The sequence below is a fragment of the Ascidia mentula genome, chromosome 7 (genome assembly GCF_947561715.1).
Source record: "Ascidia mentula chromosome 7, kaAscMent1.1, whole genome shotgun sequence".
In the NCBI taxonomy this organism is placed as follows: Eukaryota; Metazoa; Chordata; class Ascidiacea; order Phlebobranchia; family Ascidiidae; genus Ascidia; species Ascidia mentula.
Genome location: NC_138572.1, coordinates 7,892,124 through 7,906,989, shown reverse-complemented (window position 1 = coordinate 7,906,989; position 14,866 = coordinate 7,892,124). Strand labels below are relative to the sequence as shown.

Genomic DNA, 14,866 nt, shown 5'->3' with positions numbered 1-14,866 from the left:
CCACTTGCTTGTATTGGCAAAGCCTGTCTTGTTGAGTATATCTCAAGAGGACAAACGTGCGGTGGACATTTTCAAAAGTGGCGGACGCATCATGAAAATAAGGTGTTTACTATGACTGTGGAGAAGCGATTTTCCCGCGTCCTTTGATTGCACAATGAGCAAATAAGTCGCTTACTTGTGATTCATGTTTTTCTGCATAAATACACCCGGATATGACACCGATGAACGCTGTTTTATTAGACTTCCCGCGCAAAACCGATAAGGGAATAAAATCATCATAAATAGTTTTTTTGGAATGGCGCAATGAAGATGCATTTTGAGGAAATCATTTCAAACGCAGACGTAACAAAAAAGGCAATCCCCATTCTTCTACGTTGTTAATCGAAAACGTTTCACGTTCTCTGCTTGCTGCTTCTCGTTATAGTTTTCTGTGCGTCCACGCAGCGCTAAGTCGACCGTACATGGAAAACCTATCCCTGATCATTAAATATACACATTGCATTACCTTTAAGTGTAGTCGATATTATTTATGTTCATGGCTTGGAAAAAAATCTCAAAAACTGGGTTGTAAAAGATGGCTGAATACGCAAAGATTTACGTTGTTACTTAACTGTTGATATTCATTCTATGGTTAAGAATTGGTTTATGCAAATCCTCCACGATGACTACATTAGTGCATACCGCGTGGAATGTTGCCATTAAATTTGCATGCTGCATTATAAACATTTTCACATGTTCCATGTTGATTGTATAGCCAAGAATGCGAGGGGTCATATCGTGCTCATAAAGCTATTATTTTGGCTGTTGCAATTGAAATGAAGCAATGCTTAATTGAGATTAATGAAGTTTATCCCTATTGAGTCAAATCAACAGTTTCCAATCCACACACAATGGTTGTGTAGTAATCGCATAAAAGGCGATCTCTGGCTTGGCGCAGTTGTTTGGTAAGTTCAGGAAAACCTACATAAATATTCGATAAAATTAGTACGATATGCCGCATGGACCTAAGTAGTTAAATTGGTTTAGTGAGCACAAGTCTTTTTTCTGGCCACCCGGTTTCCCAGCAGAATTCGCAAAATTTTTAAGACCAACGTCGCAACTCACGTTTCCGAGATTTCTCATAACTCGCTTCGGTTGCTTTCTCGACGAGTCTTTTCGTTGTCTGGCCCACACTCAAAGCGTGAATCAATTAAACCATATGCCAAACGTAGTTTGGATGCATATCCGCCACTTAGAGGGCAAACATGCCACTCAAACGATGTTTCGCGGCTTGTTATACGATACATCGTATCAGGCGCGAGGCAGTTACTGCATAGATTTTTCAGGCCTTGTTCTTGGAAAATAGCCAGGTCACACGCAGCGGGCGGCACGCGTCGTACCTCGTCTCACGCCGCCGCAGTTTCAAGTTTCTCCTTGCAACAGGCGGTCATTAACGCAACCGTAGTTTTGGCCTAATGAAAATATTTTAATCGACTCCTGAACTTGGTAATTGGTAGTAACAAATGTGGGCCTGTTTGAACCATAATTGGTCTCGCTATCACGGAATTCGTTGGAAAGTGTTTTTCCATTTCATAAACTTTCGCTTTTCCCGACCAAGTTGCATGCAAGAGACAATATAATTTAAGGTTTCCCTATCTGTTTAACTTGGATCATCATTTAGTACCTAGTTTGCAACCAATACGTTCTAACTAATAAATTACCACATTAGCTACCTGGAATGGAAGATTAGCGGGCGCCATATCCGTTGCTATCAATCGAAGTGATCCGAAAAACGCAAATTGGATCAACATGTATAATCTGAAAATGCATCCGCACTTTCTCTTTGGCGATTGCACTATAATTGTTAAATACAGACAGGTATACCATTATTACACGAAAATTGCAAAATCATGATTCCAAGCCGTTGCCTTTTAGTCTGTCCAATGCTGCTATTATACTTGCACTCCAATATCCATTATTTATACTCAGAAATGTCAGTTACATGTGTCCGCGATTAACTGACGACTTTACCTAGTTCACACGCCTTTGATTTTCACACTCGTTAATTTTAATTGATGCTGTTTCGCCATTGATCGTTACAAGGCATGTGTTACGTCTGAGACATAACAAGTAGGCCTACCTTTTAATTGCTTCGTAAACTTGCGAAAATGTTTGCAGTAACCTAGAGATATTTGCGCAGATGCACAGTTTTTGTCTAAACACGGTGAAACCCCGACGAGTATTTGTGATAAAATCCAAATTGCTTTGTCGTTTGAGATGCCAACCAAAACTATTGGTTATAGATTAGGCTATGCATGTTTTGCCGCGCTCGTAGTATGTATGCTTGCCCAAATTGGATTGCTATTGTTGTGGTTACATACACGTGTGGAAATTCCTTGGCAGTTTTGAACGACATTGAGGTCACTTTTGTGTTTATTTACTTTTTCAAAACATTTCTCGGGAAGATTTCTCTTCTGGGATTTTTCCTCTTTTCTCGTCTTAAAAACAACGCACTAACTTCACATTTTTCACAAGGTTGTCACGATATGACCTAACATCCTTCCGCTTGTTCTCAAAAACATGTCCAAAAGCGCTGACTCTGCGTTTCAGATCTGGGAATTGAATGGTGATTACACACCTGCGGAACCAGTACAGATTTTTTGGACACGTAACGCGTGTTTTTACCAGGCAGTGCCATCTCCATCCGCCAAGGGCCTAATTATCAATCACATTGCTTGTTTTTCTCAGTTTCACTGTTTTGCAACCCGGCGTAAAACACGCTTGTTCAAACCCCTTATTTGTAAAACGTTTGATACGACATTTCTTTCAAAAGCACGTTCAAGGTTTCTTGTTACGAAATGCCTTAAATTGCTGCGGCAATGCATATCTGTCTGCTATAAATATTTGGCGACCACAATGAACATGACGCGTGCAATTTGCAGTTCCTCGGTTGATTGGTTTGAGTTTTGCCCTTGGCTATTCTTATGCTTAAAAGTTGCGCAATACTTTGCGTGTTTCATAAATTTATGGGTTAGGTGTTGATTACGTTCCCGATAATTGTAACTATTCGCTGCAGGCTGTTTGCAGTGATTTTAGCTTCAAGTTTATGTAGGTGTGTATGGTGTACCCTAATATTCGGGGCTTATGCGGCTTTTTTGGGTATATCTGCAACAAAATTCGAGGTTCCGGCCAGCAAAGGCGAAACTTCATCCTCATCACTCAAAACACATTAGGATTTTGACACGTCACAGACGGAAATAACTGCGTAGAATCACCATTCATTTCCCATCCGGTGTTTTTATAGTTGCAATTTCAACGTGTGGCCTGCTACCAGGCTCATATCGAAGTAATCTGTTTTGAACGCAATGTAAACTGCCACTGCCTAAGTACATGCTATAGCTCCGTGAACTAAAATATTTGCAACCTCAAAACGTATGTTCTGCCACACAATTTAACCAAAACGTTTATTGCATTGACCCTTACACTTTCCTTGACAACTTTGATAGATAATTTTACTCTCGCTTATCACATCTGGACGATAAAAACGTCTGGCGTTTTGGCTACACCCCTTCGGGCAGAGATAAGCACGACGAGCAAAGAAGCCACACGACTTGTGGCTTTGATTTTGTGACACGTGATTGCAAAACATCGGAAAAGGCGAGTAAATGTCATTGCATGACCACCACACGTGGCGAAGGGTTGCACATGGATGTGTCTGGGGATTTCACAATTGTTTTCGTTGCAACGTGAAGCACAGTGTCATGAGTATCTTCATACGAAACGTATGTTTATTTACAAACATTACGAAAATATACCTGTTTTACAACAAACAGAATTAGAATCTACTAAAAGAAGTATTTTTTAAAATGATTCATCTGCTTTGTCTGATACGCACAAATGGAGTTTTCTCCATATAGTGCCGTGCGCACAAAAGTACGGAATTTTCGTTTAAAACCTCATTTAGCTGTTTGTTTATCGCCACGATTTGGTCTCAAATGTTGCATCATTAGGCAGCGCAAACGGTTACCCTCTGCCACAGCAAAACTAATAAATTATCTTGCTTATTGTCTTGATTTTCAGCCAAAGAGTTCGTTGTATATTAGGTGGTGTACGCAGAAAATGCGATTGCCCGGATGATATTTAAGACAATGTCCTAATTCGTGTGCCAAGATCACTCCCCTCATTGCCTCCTTCCACGTTAATTAATGTTTTTCGTGTTGAATCATGCCAGTTATATCGAAGGGAGCTACGATAACTTGCGATTTTCTCCAAAACGAGGATTTTTACAATTTTCTAGATGACTTTCATACCCTTATCGGTTTCGTTGCATCAAGCGACTTCCCCGTCATGCTGTTTTATCTATTTCAGACCCGAGTGCCATTTGAAGTTGCGTGACTTTAATTGCAAGATTATCCGATGGTCGCCTTTTGCGTCGTTCTAATTTGCGTCAATTAGTTGGCATTCTGACCAAGCAGCAGTTGGTTTTGAATATGTCATTAACGCCCATTTGTTTGGCTTTATTCGTCTCCTCAGATTATTTACACTTGTACATAGTTTGAATACACGTTCTTAGCTTCACTCGTACCGAAAGCACCACATTTAGATATTCTATTTTTAGTTTTTTTGCCTTAAACGTAAATTGTTTGGCCATTTGACAGGTTTTAGACTCGTGCTAAACATCAAACTGCGAAATTGACCGCTTTTGGCGCAACATTTCCTGTATTGGCCTGGCCCAGTTAGGTGGGGAATTCTTTCGTGATGGGCGATTTCAGAACAAAGAACTTGTTTAATTGAAAAACTAGAGGACTTGCACGCAGCATAACAATATGCAGTTTCCTGGGCGTCGTCATACCAACGACCAATTAGAAGTTGCGAGAAAATGTGTGTTCCATGACCTCAAAATGTACGCCACAAAAATTGCTGACTCATGCGCTACAAAAAGTATTAATATAACCTTTTGTTGGACACACAAAGCAGCTTTTTGAGTGTCTGCATTCTTGCGATGCCTTTTTAGGCAGGGCGTACTTGCAATATTGATAAAAAATAGACACTATTTCCCATCATTCACATCCAAACAGAAAGTCTGTATGTAATTCGTATTATGCGTATTGGAAAGAATGCATCGTTTCTGCAGAAAATCTCTACGCAACAGCAACACAAGCTTCCAATTTATTTACGACGATAAAACGGTACAGGCAGCGCCAAACAGCAATAAACACCTAAATTTGTGCAGTAGTGGAGGTCATAGACAGTGATCGCTGACTTCTTAGCGTTTGCAAACAAGAAACACAAAAACAAAAGCGGACAATGTATATCACAGGATCATTATACAAAACAGTGCTTCACAAAATTGGGTTGCCGTTGTAAAAGTGATAGCTGTTGAAGCCGTAGAATTGGTGCCTCTTCTCCTTGTGTTTGATGGAATGGTGAAACCGCAGGTCGGCTGACTTATCCGCGAACTCGTAATGTCTCACGTTGTCTCTGCATAGACAATTATCCGGTTGTTTGAAAAGTCTCAGTTTGTGTGGCCACGTACATGGAATTTTATTTTTTAAAGTTAATTTAAAATATTATTACCTATTGTTGCTTCGCAATAGTAATACCACCGAGTTTACAGTGTCTTAAGACTACCGTTTTGATTTGGTTTTAAACTACTGACTGTTTATTCAACAAGTTTTAGGCGTAGCTTATTATGAAGGTGTGCCAAGTTCGAGCTTATTTATAAGCGAGACTTCGTAAACTGTGGATTCGATCTTAGATATGATTTACAAACAATTTTGTTCTGCATGCGAGCACACACGTTGTGCATTCGTGCCAAAACGCATGTTCACAGTTTATACTTCCGTTGTTGCAGGTTACATAACCGATACACGGCTGCAGTAAACAACTTTTCAGGTTCTGACTTTGCAAAGAGTTTTCGGCAGTTTAACCACCACAAACTTACCTGTAGTCCGGAGGCTGTTCCGGGAACTCATCACGCAATCGCTTGTGGGCGCCCGACTAAAAACAGTTGCAAGTTAAATCCATATATTGGTATGATCTGTTAAGTCGCTCGACCTTTACAGTTATTAAACATTATGGTCGGCAATTTAATGTGGGGTAGCCTGAGATTGGATCTCGGTGGGTTTGAAATGTGTGGAATTCCAATTAGATTTAGGATATGTGATCGTACTGTAAAGCCTTACCACATAAAAGTTGTGCATTGCACGACCAAATTTAGTCACCAAAATTTCAAAACGAGTAAGATAGGGATATAAAACCTGTCCGGAGTTACGTTGAAATATTGAAACATAGCATAAAGGTATTTGGCTTTGTGGTTTTGATGGAGATTCGTCAAATCACATTCCATTCGATTGGAAATATGTACAACCGCAAAATGGCAATTTCTCAACCAATTTGTCGATGGTTTGAATCGCTTTGGCACGACTACGTCACTGGCCTGGAGCTTTCCGGCACGCGTTCGTTGATTACTCGATGAGGCACCAGACCGCAAGTGAAGCGGTGCCTGGTCCCGAAGCGTCACGACCATGCGTGGTTGATGAAAGATAACCGAAAAAACCTCCAACGAGAGCAAATATGGCTTCTTCAAACGATATTTTTTTTTTACCTTTGGCTCATCGCATTGCTTAACGAGAAAATGTGGCGCAATCGGATTTTTGGGAGCTTTGGTTGCAACTGCACGTGGCGCATTAAGTTATATATAGCTGCATGATTAGACCACCTTGCTCCAGCCATTCTGTATGCTGAGCAGCGCCGTCTGTGGCCGAGGGGTTTCAGGTGTGGGTGACCAGCTGCGTGGACCGAACTGGGCCTTCATGCGCATATCGTAATTCCAATTCCAGTGATCGTGCGATTTCGGCTTTGTCTGGTCATGTGGAAACGCACTTGATGGTCGTAGGGCAGGACCCCGCGGTGATACTTCTAGAAAAGTGTAAAATGCTATTGTTAATTGTGGGTCATTCAATACACCAAACGTCTTATATGTAAGTTTCGAGACTTGTGTTTGCGTATAACTTTAACAATGCACTTGATTTGGCAATCTTTTAAAAAAGACTGACTTTTGTATTCAAAAATGCACACTAGACCTGATGAAGCGAGAGGTACTCGCGAAAGCTAGTGTGCATTTTTTAAAACAAACGTCGGTTTTTTTTAAAAAAGAGTGCCAAGTCAAGAGAATTAAGTTCGTAGACATATAAAGACTGATACGGCACGTTTAATAATTTAACAATGCAGCCATGCGCAAGAGTTTCCAACAATCAGATTCCTAAACTGTGATTCATGGTTAAACACCCGTTGTGCTCGTAGCATCAGTTTAAAACACCCTCTTAAAATCCCATGGTAACCCACGGCATCCGTAAACACGCATATACGATTTGCCAACGCATTCCGTTGCAAAGTAATTGCTCGCAATTACGCAAAAGCCTCCTATTCAAATCACATTCCGACCAAGCCCATTTTGTCCTTCCTGCCTAGCAGTGGATGAAACAATCGCATAGCCGATTTAGGCCTAAAATAGAAGTTAATTCGACGGCTACCAACCTGGATAGACTGACGGCTCCTTCACTGATCTGGGTGGAGAGGGTAGTGGTGTACTAGGACGTGATCCTTTGAAACTAGGACTTGATTTTGCGTTGGATAGCGGTGATGTTGTTGTTTTGAATCTCGAGCCATACTCTGAAGAAGCGACCCGGACGACCTGTAGAAAAAGGGAAAAAATAACTTCTGTACGTGAATTTGGGAAGTCTTAAAAACCGCATTATTACAGAGAGGGGTGGAGCAAAAAGTTTTTGTAATGTGGTGAGGTTTTTATCGGAACGCAGTATATGCCTTTACAAACCATTCTTCCATGCTTAACGTAAACGCGCAGCGGGCTTGTAAATAGAGGAAACTTACATGGAAAATCTAAAATGATGTGTTTAAAATATTTGGGTATACACGTTTTAAAGCATTCACGTCTATGTAGGTTATTATTTTGAATTGCTGCGCCCTGAAGAAGTCTCGCCGGAGGAGAGACAAAACGTCGGTGAAAATAATATCTACGGAACTATTTTGTCGGAAGGACAGATCTTCTAAAATTACAATGCAGTAAAACTACCACTCTATCATTTTTCGCTAAGTTTTTTGTAATTTTACCATTTATCACCTCATTAAAACTTATGCTCTTGCTTGAACCAGTCCTTGGTGGGGAACCGGGCGATTTCAGAATGGACCCGGTGCTTGAGCCTAATCTGGTCGCCGGCTCGCCACTTCTGGATGCCACCAGAGCTCGCTCAGAATTGTGACTCAACGAAAACGGGTTGGTCCTTGTGATGTAGCTCCATAGCACCCCCTGGTGGTTCTGTTCTGGGGGGTCGGTTTTCGGAATATCTCTGTGCCATGAGGTCGGAAATTCCTTGTGACCTTCGAGTTGTCTACATACACACGTTGACAATGTTTACCTTAAACTGTCTTGCAGTGTCACGACTGCTTTTACGTGACTTTTTAGTGTTTGGGCATTTGAATTTAATTTGGATAGTGGCTGGCACTCCTGCGGGGCTCTCTAAATCAGATTTCAACCAACAAATTCCAAACTAATGAAGATACTGTTTGATGTTATCAACGATGCAAAGTAGGTAGATTAATGAATATTGAGAAAGGCGCATTTGAGGTGCTTTGAAGAATGTGAGAAAGTTGCATCTATCGTTTGTAAGTTCTATGTGACTCATAAGTGGATCAAAACGTTGTTATTTGCGGGTTTTCACCGATCAAACACTTCATCCGCTTTCTAGCGAACACCCACTCGTTTTACAATCGATGAAAACTCTTTTTATAATACTAATGTAAAACTCATACCTGTCGTGCAGGTCTGTCAAAGTACCCCGATCGCTTATTTTCTCTGTGGTAAACTTGAGGCCAGTTGTGTAACGTTCATCGGGTTCCGGCGTCTTTCTGGTTTGTAATTCGGTGAGCCGTCCGATGTCATCATGTACCTAGAAATGTCAGCGCCTTATTTTAGGTTTAAAGCAGTCGCTCAAACAGCAACTGTCATCCTGTTTCCAGTGTTTAACTCCCTGCTTTAGGTTCTAACAAGACTACATTTGTTTGCACATTCAGCTAACTTATTGCGTTATTACTGTTGTTAGAGTACAATTATAGACCAAGTTGCATTTTAAAATGCGCCAGGATATGCGCGCGAGCCTTATCTGTGACGTCGGTCTGGTTAGCTCCTTATAATCATGGAGCTACACTAATCGCGTCATTCAAACTGATGATGGCAAAGTTTTTGCCAAAAAAGTCTTCTTTTAAACATGCCAGTGTTAATAGCAATATTGGCCAGTCTCTTTATACGCCAGAGTATGTTCTAATGAAAATTGACACTTAGATGCCAATACCTGTTCGGAGTGTTGATCCAATGCTTTTGGTTGAACTCTTGTACCCATCTGATCCACCTTATTTCTCAAAGCGTTCATGTCGTAACTTGAGCGATATTGCAGCTCTAGTTTTTTCTGTTCGTTTTCATGTTCAATTTCCTGCATTGCGAAAACGTATACTGTCAGTACAACGCAATGGTCATCAGGATTTTTGGTGAATAATCACTCTACCTTGAATTTTCCATCTCGTTCCTCTTGATAGTCCTTCAAGTAATACTTTGTCTCCTCTGGTAACGAGATCTGTTCCTCAATAGTCTTAGGCAGATAATCGTATTCTCCCGATAGCCTTGGGTCAACTTCAGTTGACTTTTTGGATCCGACTGCATCAAGGCCTTTAAATGAAAAGATTCCAGTTTTTATCCGCATTTAACACAAGGTCAAAACCATCTCAACGGCAACAATGCGCTTGTGGCAGGCAACATTTGGTTACATGCAGTCACAAAACGTTTTGTTTGTAAGTTTGGCAAAATTAACTGACCATGAACAGGATGACTTTGTAGTTGCAATGTCTTCCATTGTTCATCAACATCCGGGTCTTCGTCCTCACTTCTCACCATTGCTGATTTTGTTCGCAATTTTGCTGACTCGTCACCCTATAAAGTTATGCTTTGTCATGCTTTGATAAAAGTCAATTTTTTACTGGAGAAAGTTGTAATTCTATTAAAAGTTGGTCGTGGTATTTGTTCCATATAATTTTTTTTATTTAAAAAATGTAAATTAGTGCATCATGGTCCAATTCTCAACACCCAAATAAGCAGGTTTAATAAGCAGAACTAAATTACATCGTTTCTTTCGGCGGCGTGGTCAACCGACATCCTCCCAGTTTTGTACCACTCGTCCTTGCGACGTAACGTCACTGGCGTACTCGGAAGTGACGCATATCCTCGCGAATCCATTACATCCGGGCGATCGGGGGTCGGTTTGTCATCTGGATATCGAATTTTGGCCTCCAGGTGGCGCTTGTTCTGGTACATTCTTGCGTACCGACCTTCCATTGGTCGAGGAGGGATGAACGACGGGGCAGTAGCTGGCATCTTGTAGTACATAGACAAAATGAATAGTTGTTTTGTACAGGAAGCTTCAACTACTGATAAAGCTACCGGTCGAGGGATTAAATCAATTTTTTTTTGGTAAATGCGTTAAACAGTAAATGGCTTTTCATTGAAAGTTCATTTTCTTTACATTTTTTTCCTACTTGTTCAGCTACTCCAGCGATAATAATATTTTTTGAAATCCGTGGAAACATATATGACGTTCGAATGGTTTGTGATCGCCAGGCATTTGCTTGTTTTCAGGCAATAAATTCAACAAACACGGTTTCTCACCATGTCGTCGCTCCTTGTGTCTCTGCCCGTTGATATTTCGTCTACCATTTTCTTGTGATAATCGTCCAAATGAAGGGAATTAGATGGACCATAGCCTTAAGGGAAACACAGGCCTCATTACTCTGCGTTTTATCGGTCAGCTTAGAATTCTTCATGGCGCCGAACGTGGCATATTTCAGTCAAACCAGTTACTTTGTGGTCGAGTAACCACGCCGATCTAACTCCGCACACCATTGAGAAACTCATTTTAGGAAGGTTTAACCCTATAATGTCTCTGGAGACGAAAATTCCCATTGCCTGTCTCTACAGAGACATGACTACGCTAAAGGAATGCGACTTGCCTCGCGGCCACCGCTAAACTTCCTATGACTAGAGGTCTATTCAATTAATGCAGGTGTGTTGTCTTTTAAAAAGCATTCTATTTTAAACTCGCACCAACATGCTGAGCACCAATATATAATAAATACGTTCATTATTGAGGTAAAATTTTGTAGCAACGTTTTTCAGAAAGTTTTAAAAGAGGTATTCTTTCAAGGAAAGCCACCACGTAAATCCATAAAAGTAGGTTTAAATAAACCTATCCACGTCACGGTTGATTACCTGTGAAATTGTAGTCATAGGTTGTTTTCCACTGATCTCTCTCGACATTACGCAACGCGTTTGTTGTTCTCAGTTCCAATCGTTGATCTTCTTCGCGAATTCGGAGATTTGGTCGAATCTGGTATGGTTACAAAGATATTGTGGTGGCAGAAAATCTCTTGTTCTAAACTTTGTGAGTTTTTATTGTGTACGAATGACCGTAAAAAAAACGCTTAAGTTCGTGGAGGTTGGCTGGACAGCGACCGAAACGTTAAATGAAAAATATATGAGGATTCTTCACATAGGGAAAGTGTGTTGACATATTTTTGGAAACCAATGTCGTGGCAAGGGTCTACAGTTTTTTTTAACTATAGAAGTATTTCGTGTTTAAGTTTATAAAAAACAGGTACAAAGATACTTTAAACACCTTTGGCATGTATCTTTCCTTTTTACTTATTTTTCAAAAGACCACCTTACCAGTTTTGGCGTTATTGGGTAGTAAGGCTGTCTACCGCTCTCTGGCGTCTTCATAAGTTGATAGTAGTCGCCTTCGCCTGGCCACGTGAGGGCGTCCTTCTCGCTTTCCTGTGGGTTGTCCTGAAGCTCACGACGAAACGGAGAACCTAATCCAAGTTACAAATAAGTGTTAATTTAAACCAAATACTTCCTACTTCATGCAACGGTTCTGTTTATACCCAGTAATATTTACAACAATGCGAAACAAACCACTTTATAACAAATACAAAACAGAGCCCGACAAAAACAATTATTTCATACTGGTATAATATGCTAGTGGTTTGTAACCATATACTAACAATAACTATAACTGCTATAAGTTTAATAATACCTTTAGACTTGTTGACAATGGTAACGGTGTGGCCACTGGCTGGCGTGTTTGGGTGAAGGGGGTGAGTTGACCGTGACGGGTCTCCAGTATTGGGATCGTCGGGCGTGTTGAATTTTGGAAATACGGCCAATCGCGGTGTGTGTGATGCGTACGGATGTTCGGCGGGAAAAGGAAGGTTAATCTGACGTTTGCTGCAAATACGTCAGAAACTATGCTTCAGCGCAGCTTAGTAAATAAAGCAGTCGCAATGGTGCCACTGCTTGCATGGACATATAGGCGGGTTAAACTATATAGGCCTATATAGATATTCGATAGAAGAATTTAAAACGTTACTACCAATTAAAATAATTTTTATTATTTTTTCAATAGCTGTCCCTTAAAATTAAATTTTTGTCTTGAAACTTTCAAAATTGACGTATCTTTTCATCACAAAAAGTAATGCAAGAAGGTCTCTATAAGGTTATTTACACTTACTTCATTTCCTTGTCAGGAGAAGGTGGCAACACCTGATCGCTTGTTCGCACGTGACTCTTGTTCAACTTTGTCATGTCATAATATTGCTCAACTTTTAGATCACGTGGGTCGCTAGCTCCGCTTCCGTAATGCCTATGACCCTGAAAGAAATGTATGCTGTGTGTTCTTCACGGGCAAAATCATATCTTTGAACTACTAAATAATCTAGTTTCTTTATCTAGAGCTCTTGTCTAGTCTCCCAAGCGCTCTGCCAAGTTTGCTAAATCCCATTACACTGAACGGTTTGTTTAGAAGCAAACATTGTTTATCCTTGTTGCCATACACAAAAAGGTTAATATATTGCTTAATCATGAGCGTCAATTAGGCAATACACTTTTACGAGCAATGTTTACGACCCTTCGACAACGACAGGTTAGAGAGTCGCGCTCGTCTGGCCGATTGTTTGCTTGTCGTTATGTTTCTATAGCTATTTATATAAAAACTTTCAATAGCGGACATTTTTCTCTTATTCATTTCTTAAGGGATTACTTTTTAATTTGAGAATCATTTCGTACCTTTTGAACAACTTCTGGTGGGTAGCCTCTCAGCTTGGTAAATTCAGACGGTAGTTGGACCTTTTGCAGGCCGCCGTACTCTCTAAATCTACCCCATGGCAACAGGGGCTGCTTTTCAAGACCAGCGCGGTACTTTTCGAATCTGTTAAAATGATTATACGTCAATTGGGAGTATTTGATGCTGTAAGATGTCAATATAATCTCCCAAGAAATGCGTGTTTTTTAACGGCTGACGTTTCGTAATCTGTTGTATTGTAAGAGTTCACTATCCGTATTTTAAATTGGACTTGTTCTCTGACATATCAACATATACTTTCTGCAAAAACATTCAGTGTTTAGACGATATAGTTTAACAATACACCACTTTATGCCAGTGCCCACCATAAAGCTTCTCACTACCCATTTAAACGCCCTCCTGTTAGAACCCTTTGTTTTATCAGTCGCCACTCAAATCGAAAATGGGGTCGAAGAGTCAATCGCAATGCAAATAAAACGTTAACTACACCTCATCTATCAAACACTCTTACCTGCTGGGGTTGACCGTGACCCTGTCAAGTTGGAGTGGCGTGAAGAGTTCGTTGGAAGCTAGGTTTTGAGACAGATGGTCGGTTCCAAGAGTTTCGCGGTAGAAGTGGCTCAGGGGCAGTGACGCTTGCACAGCAGTCATGACGCTACAGACCTTGTTATAACACCACGTGTTACTACAAATATACGCTTCTCTGCGTGAGATTTTCCATTGTTATTTTAGCTAATTACTGTCGTCTAAGTTGATTCTTGGTTTTTAAACTGAATTGTTTATTCTATATTCTTATCATAATTATGTTGTAAAAAATTCTTGCGCATATAGAGCTATACTTAAACATGTAATTCCCACTAATGGCTCTCATTGGTGATCGGTCTGGAAGCCGCTTGTCCAATATCTTGTGCAATCACTCATTAAATCTGAGTCAGTCATGACGTCAGTAGGATAAAATCCATTCTTATTGCCGGTAAGCAATTGAACGTGCTTGCGACAAATATTTGCGTTGTTAAAGCTTTCGCCTTTTGTCACGGCGACCACCGTTTGGTCTGATTTTCCAATATTGACTTGTCGCAGATACTACTACCACAACGCTGACCGCATTTTATTTCTGATCAAATTGATTTATTTGGCGTTTTACCCACTATTCATGCTAAAACTATATTCACACTTTCTTTGCGACTGAAGGCTAGGTCATGTTTTTTTTCTGATACTAAACGTATAAAAAGTATAACATTCCGACTATGCATATGACTGATGCGGTTTATGCATGAGGTAAACGCACACCGTGTAAATCAATGCTATGTCCCCAATGTGTACTTTTCTGGCGGTGTACTACACTGAATAGTCCTGGCACGCTACAAAACTTGGACTCGAAATACTGAACTTGGTAAAGAGGTAGATATCACGCTGCGCTAACAAGAGCTTAGAGCGTGTGCCACAGCCTTGACAACAAAATGATGTGTATGTAGGGCCTAGCATTAAGGACCCTTTCCGCCGACTACAATAGTTCAACAGCCTTCTGCCCATTTAAAAGTGGACCCTTCTGTTGATTCTAAATTGTACAGGCGACGTTAAAATCCATTTAAAGGGCGACTAAACAATGCGCTAGTATGGTATGGACAAAGGCCCCCGCCGTCTGTAGAAACAGATACGTCGCCTATGTAGTGATGAATATC

The 14,866-nt window shown here is 40.6% G+C and overlaps 1 protein-coding gene across 1 annotated transcript; it reads right to left on the bottom strand.

Moving 5' to 3' along the window:
* Positions 1-5,132: 5,132 nt before the first annotated feature.
* On the bottom strand, positions 5,133-13,882 carry LOC145908385 (uncharacterized). Its single transcript, XM_082995656.1, has 17 exons — positions 13,696-13,882; positions 13,169-13,310; positions 12,615-12,754; positions 12,141-12,331; positions 11,771-11,916; positions 11,315-11,432; positions 10,715-10,809; positions 10,172-10,423; positions 9,868-9,982; positions 9,561-9,721; positions 9,351-9,488; positions 8,812-8,948; positions 8,123-8,390; positions 7,519-7,675; positions 6,701-6,900; positions 5,924-5,979; positions 5,133-5,460 (listed from the first exon to the last, which is right to left on the bottom strand). The coding sequence occupies exons 1-17, from the start codon at positions 13,833-13,835 to the stop codon at positions 5,322-5,324; spliced, it is 2,595 nt and encodes an 864-aa protein (XP_082851782.1). The 5' UTR covers positions 13,836-13,882; the 3' UTR covers positions 5,133-5,321.
* Between the last annotated feature and the right edge of the window lie 984 nt (positions 13,883-14,866).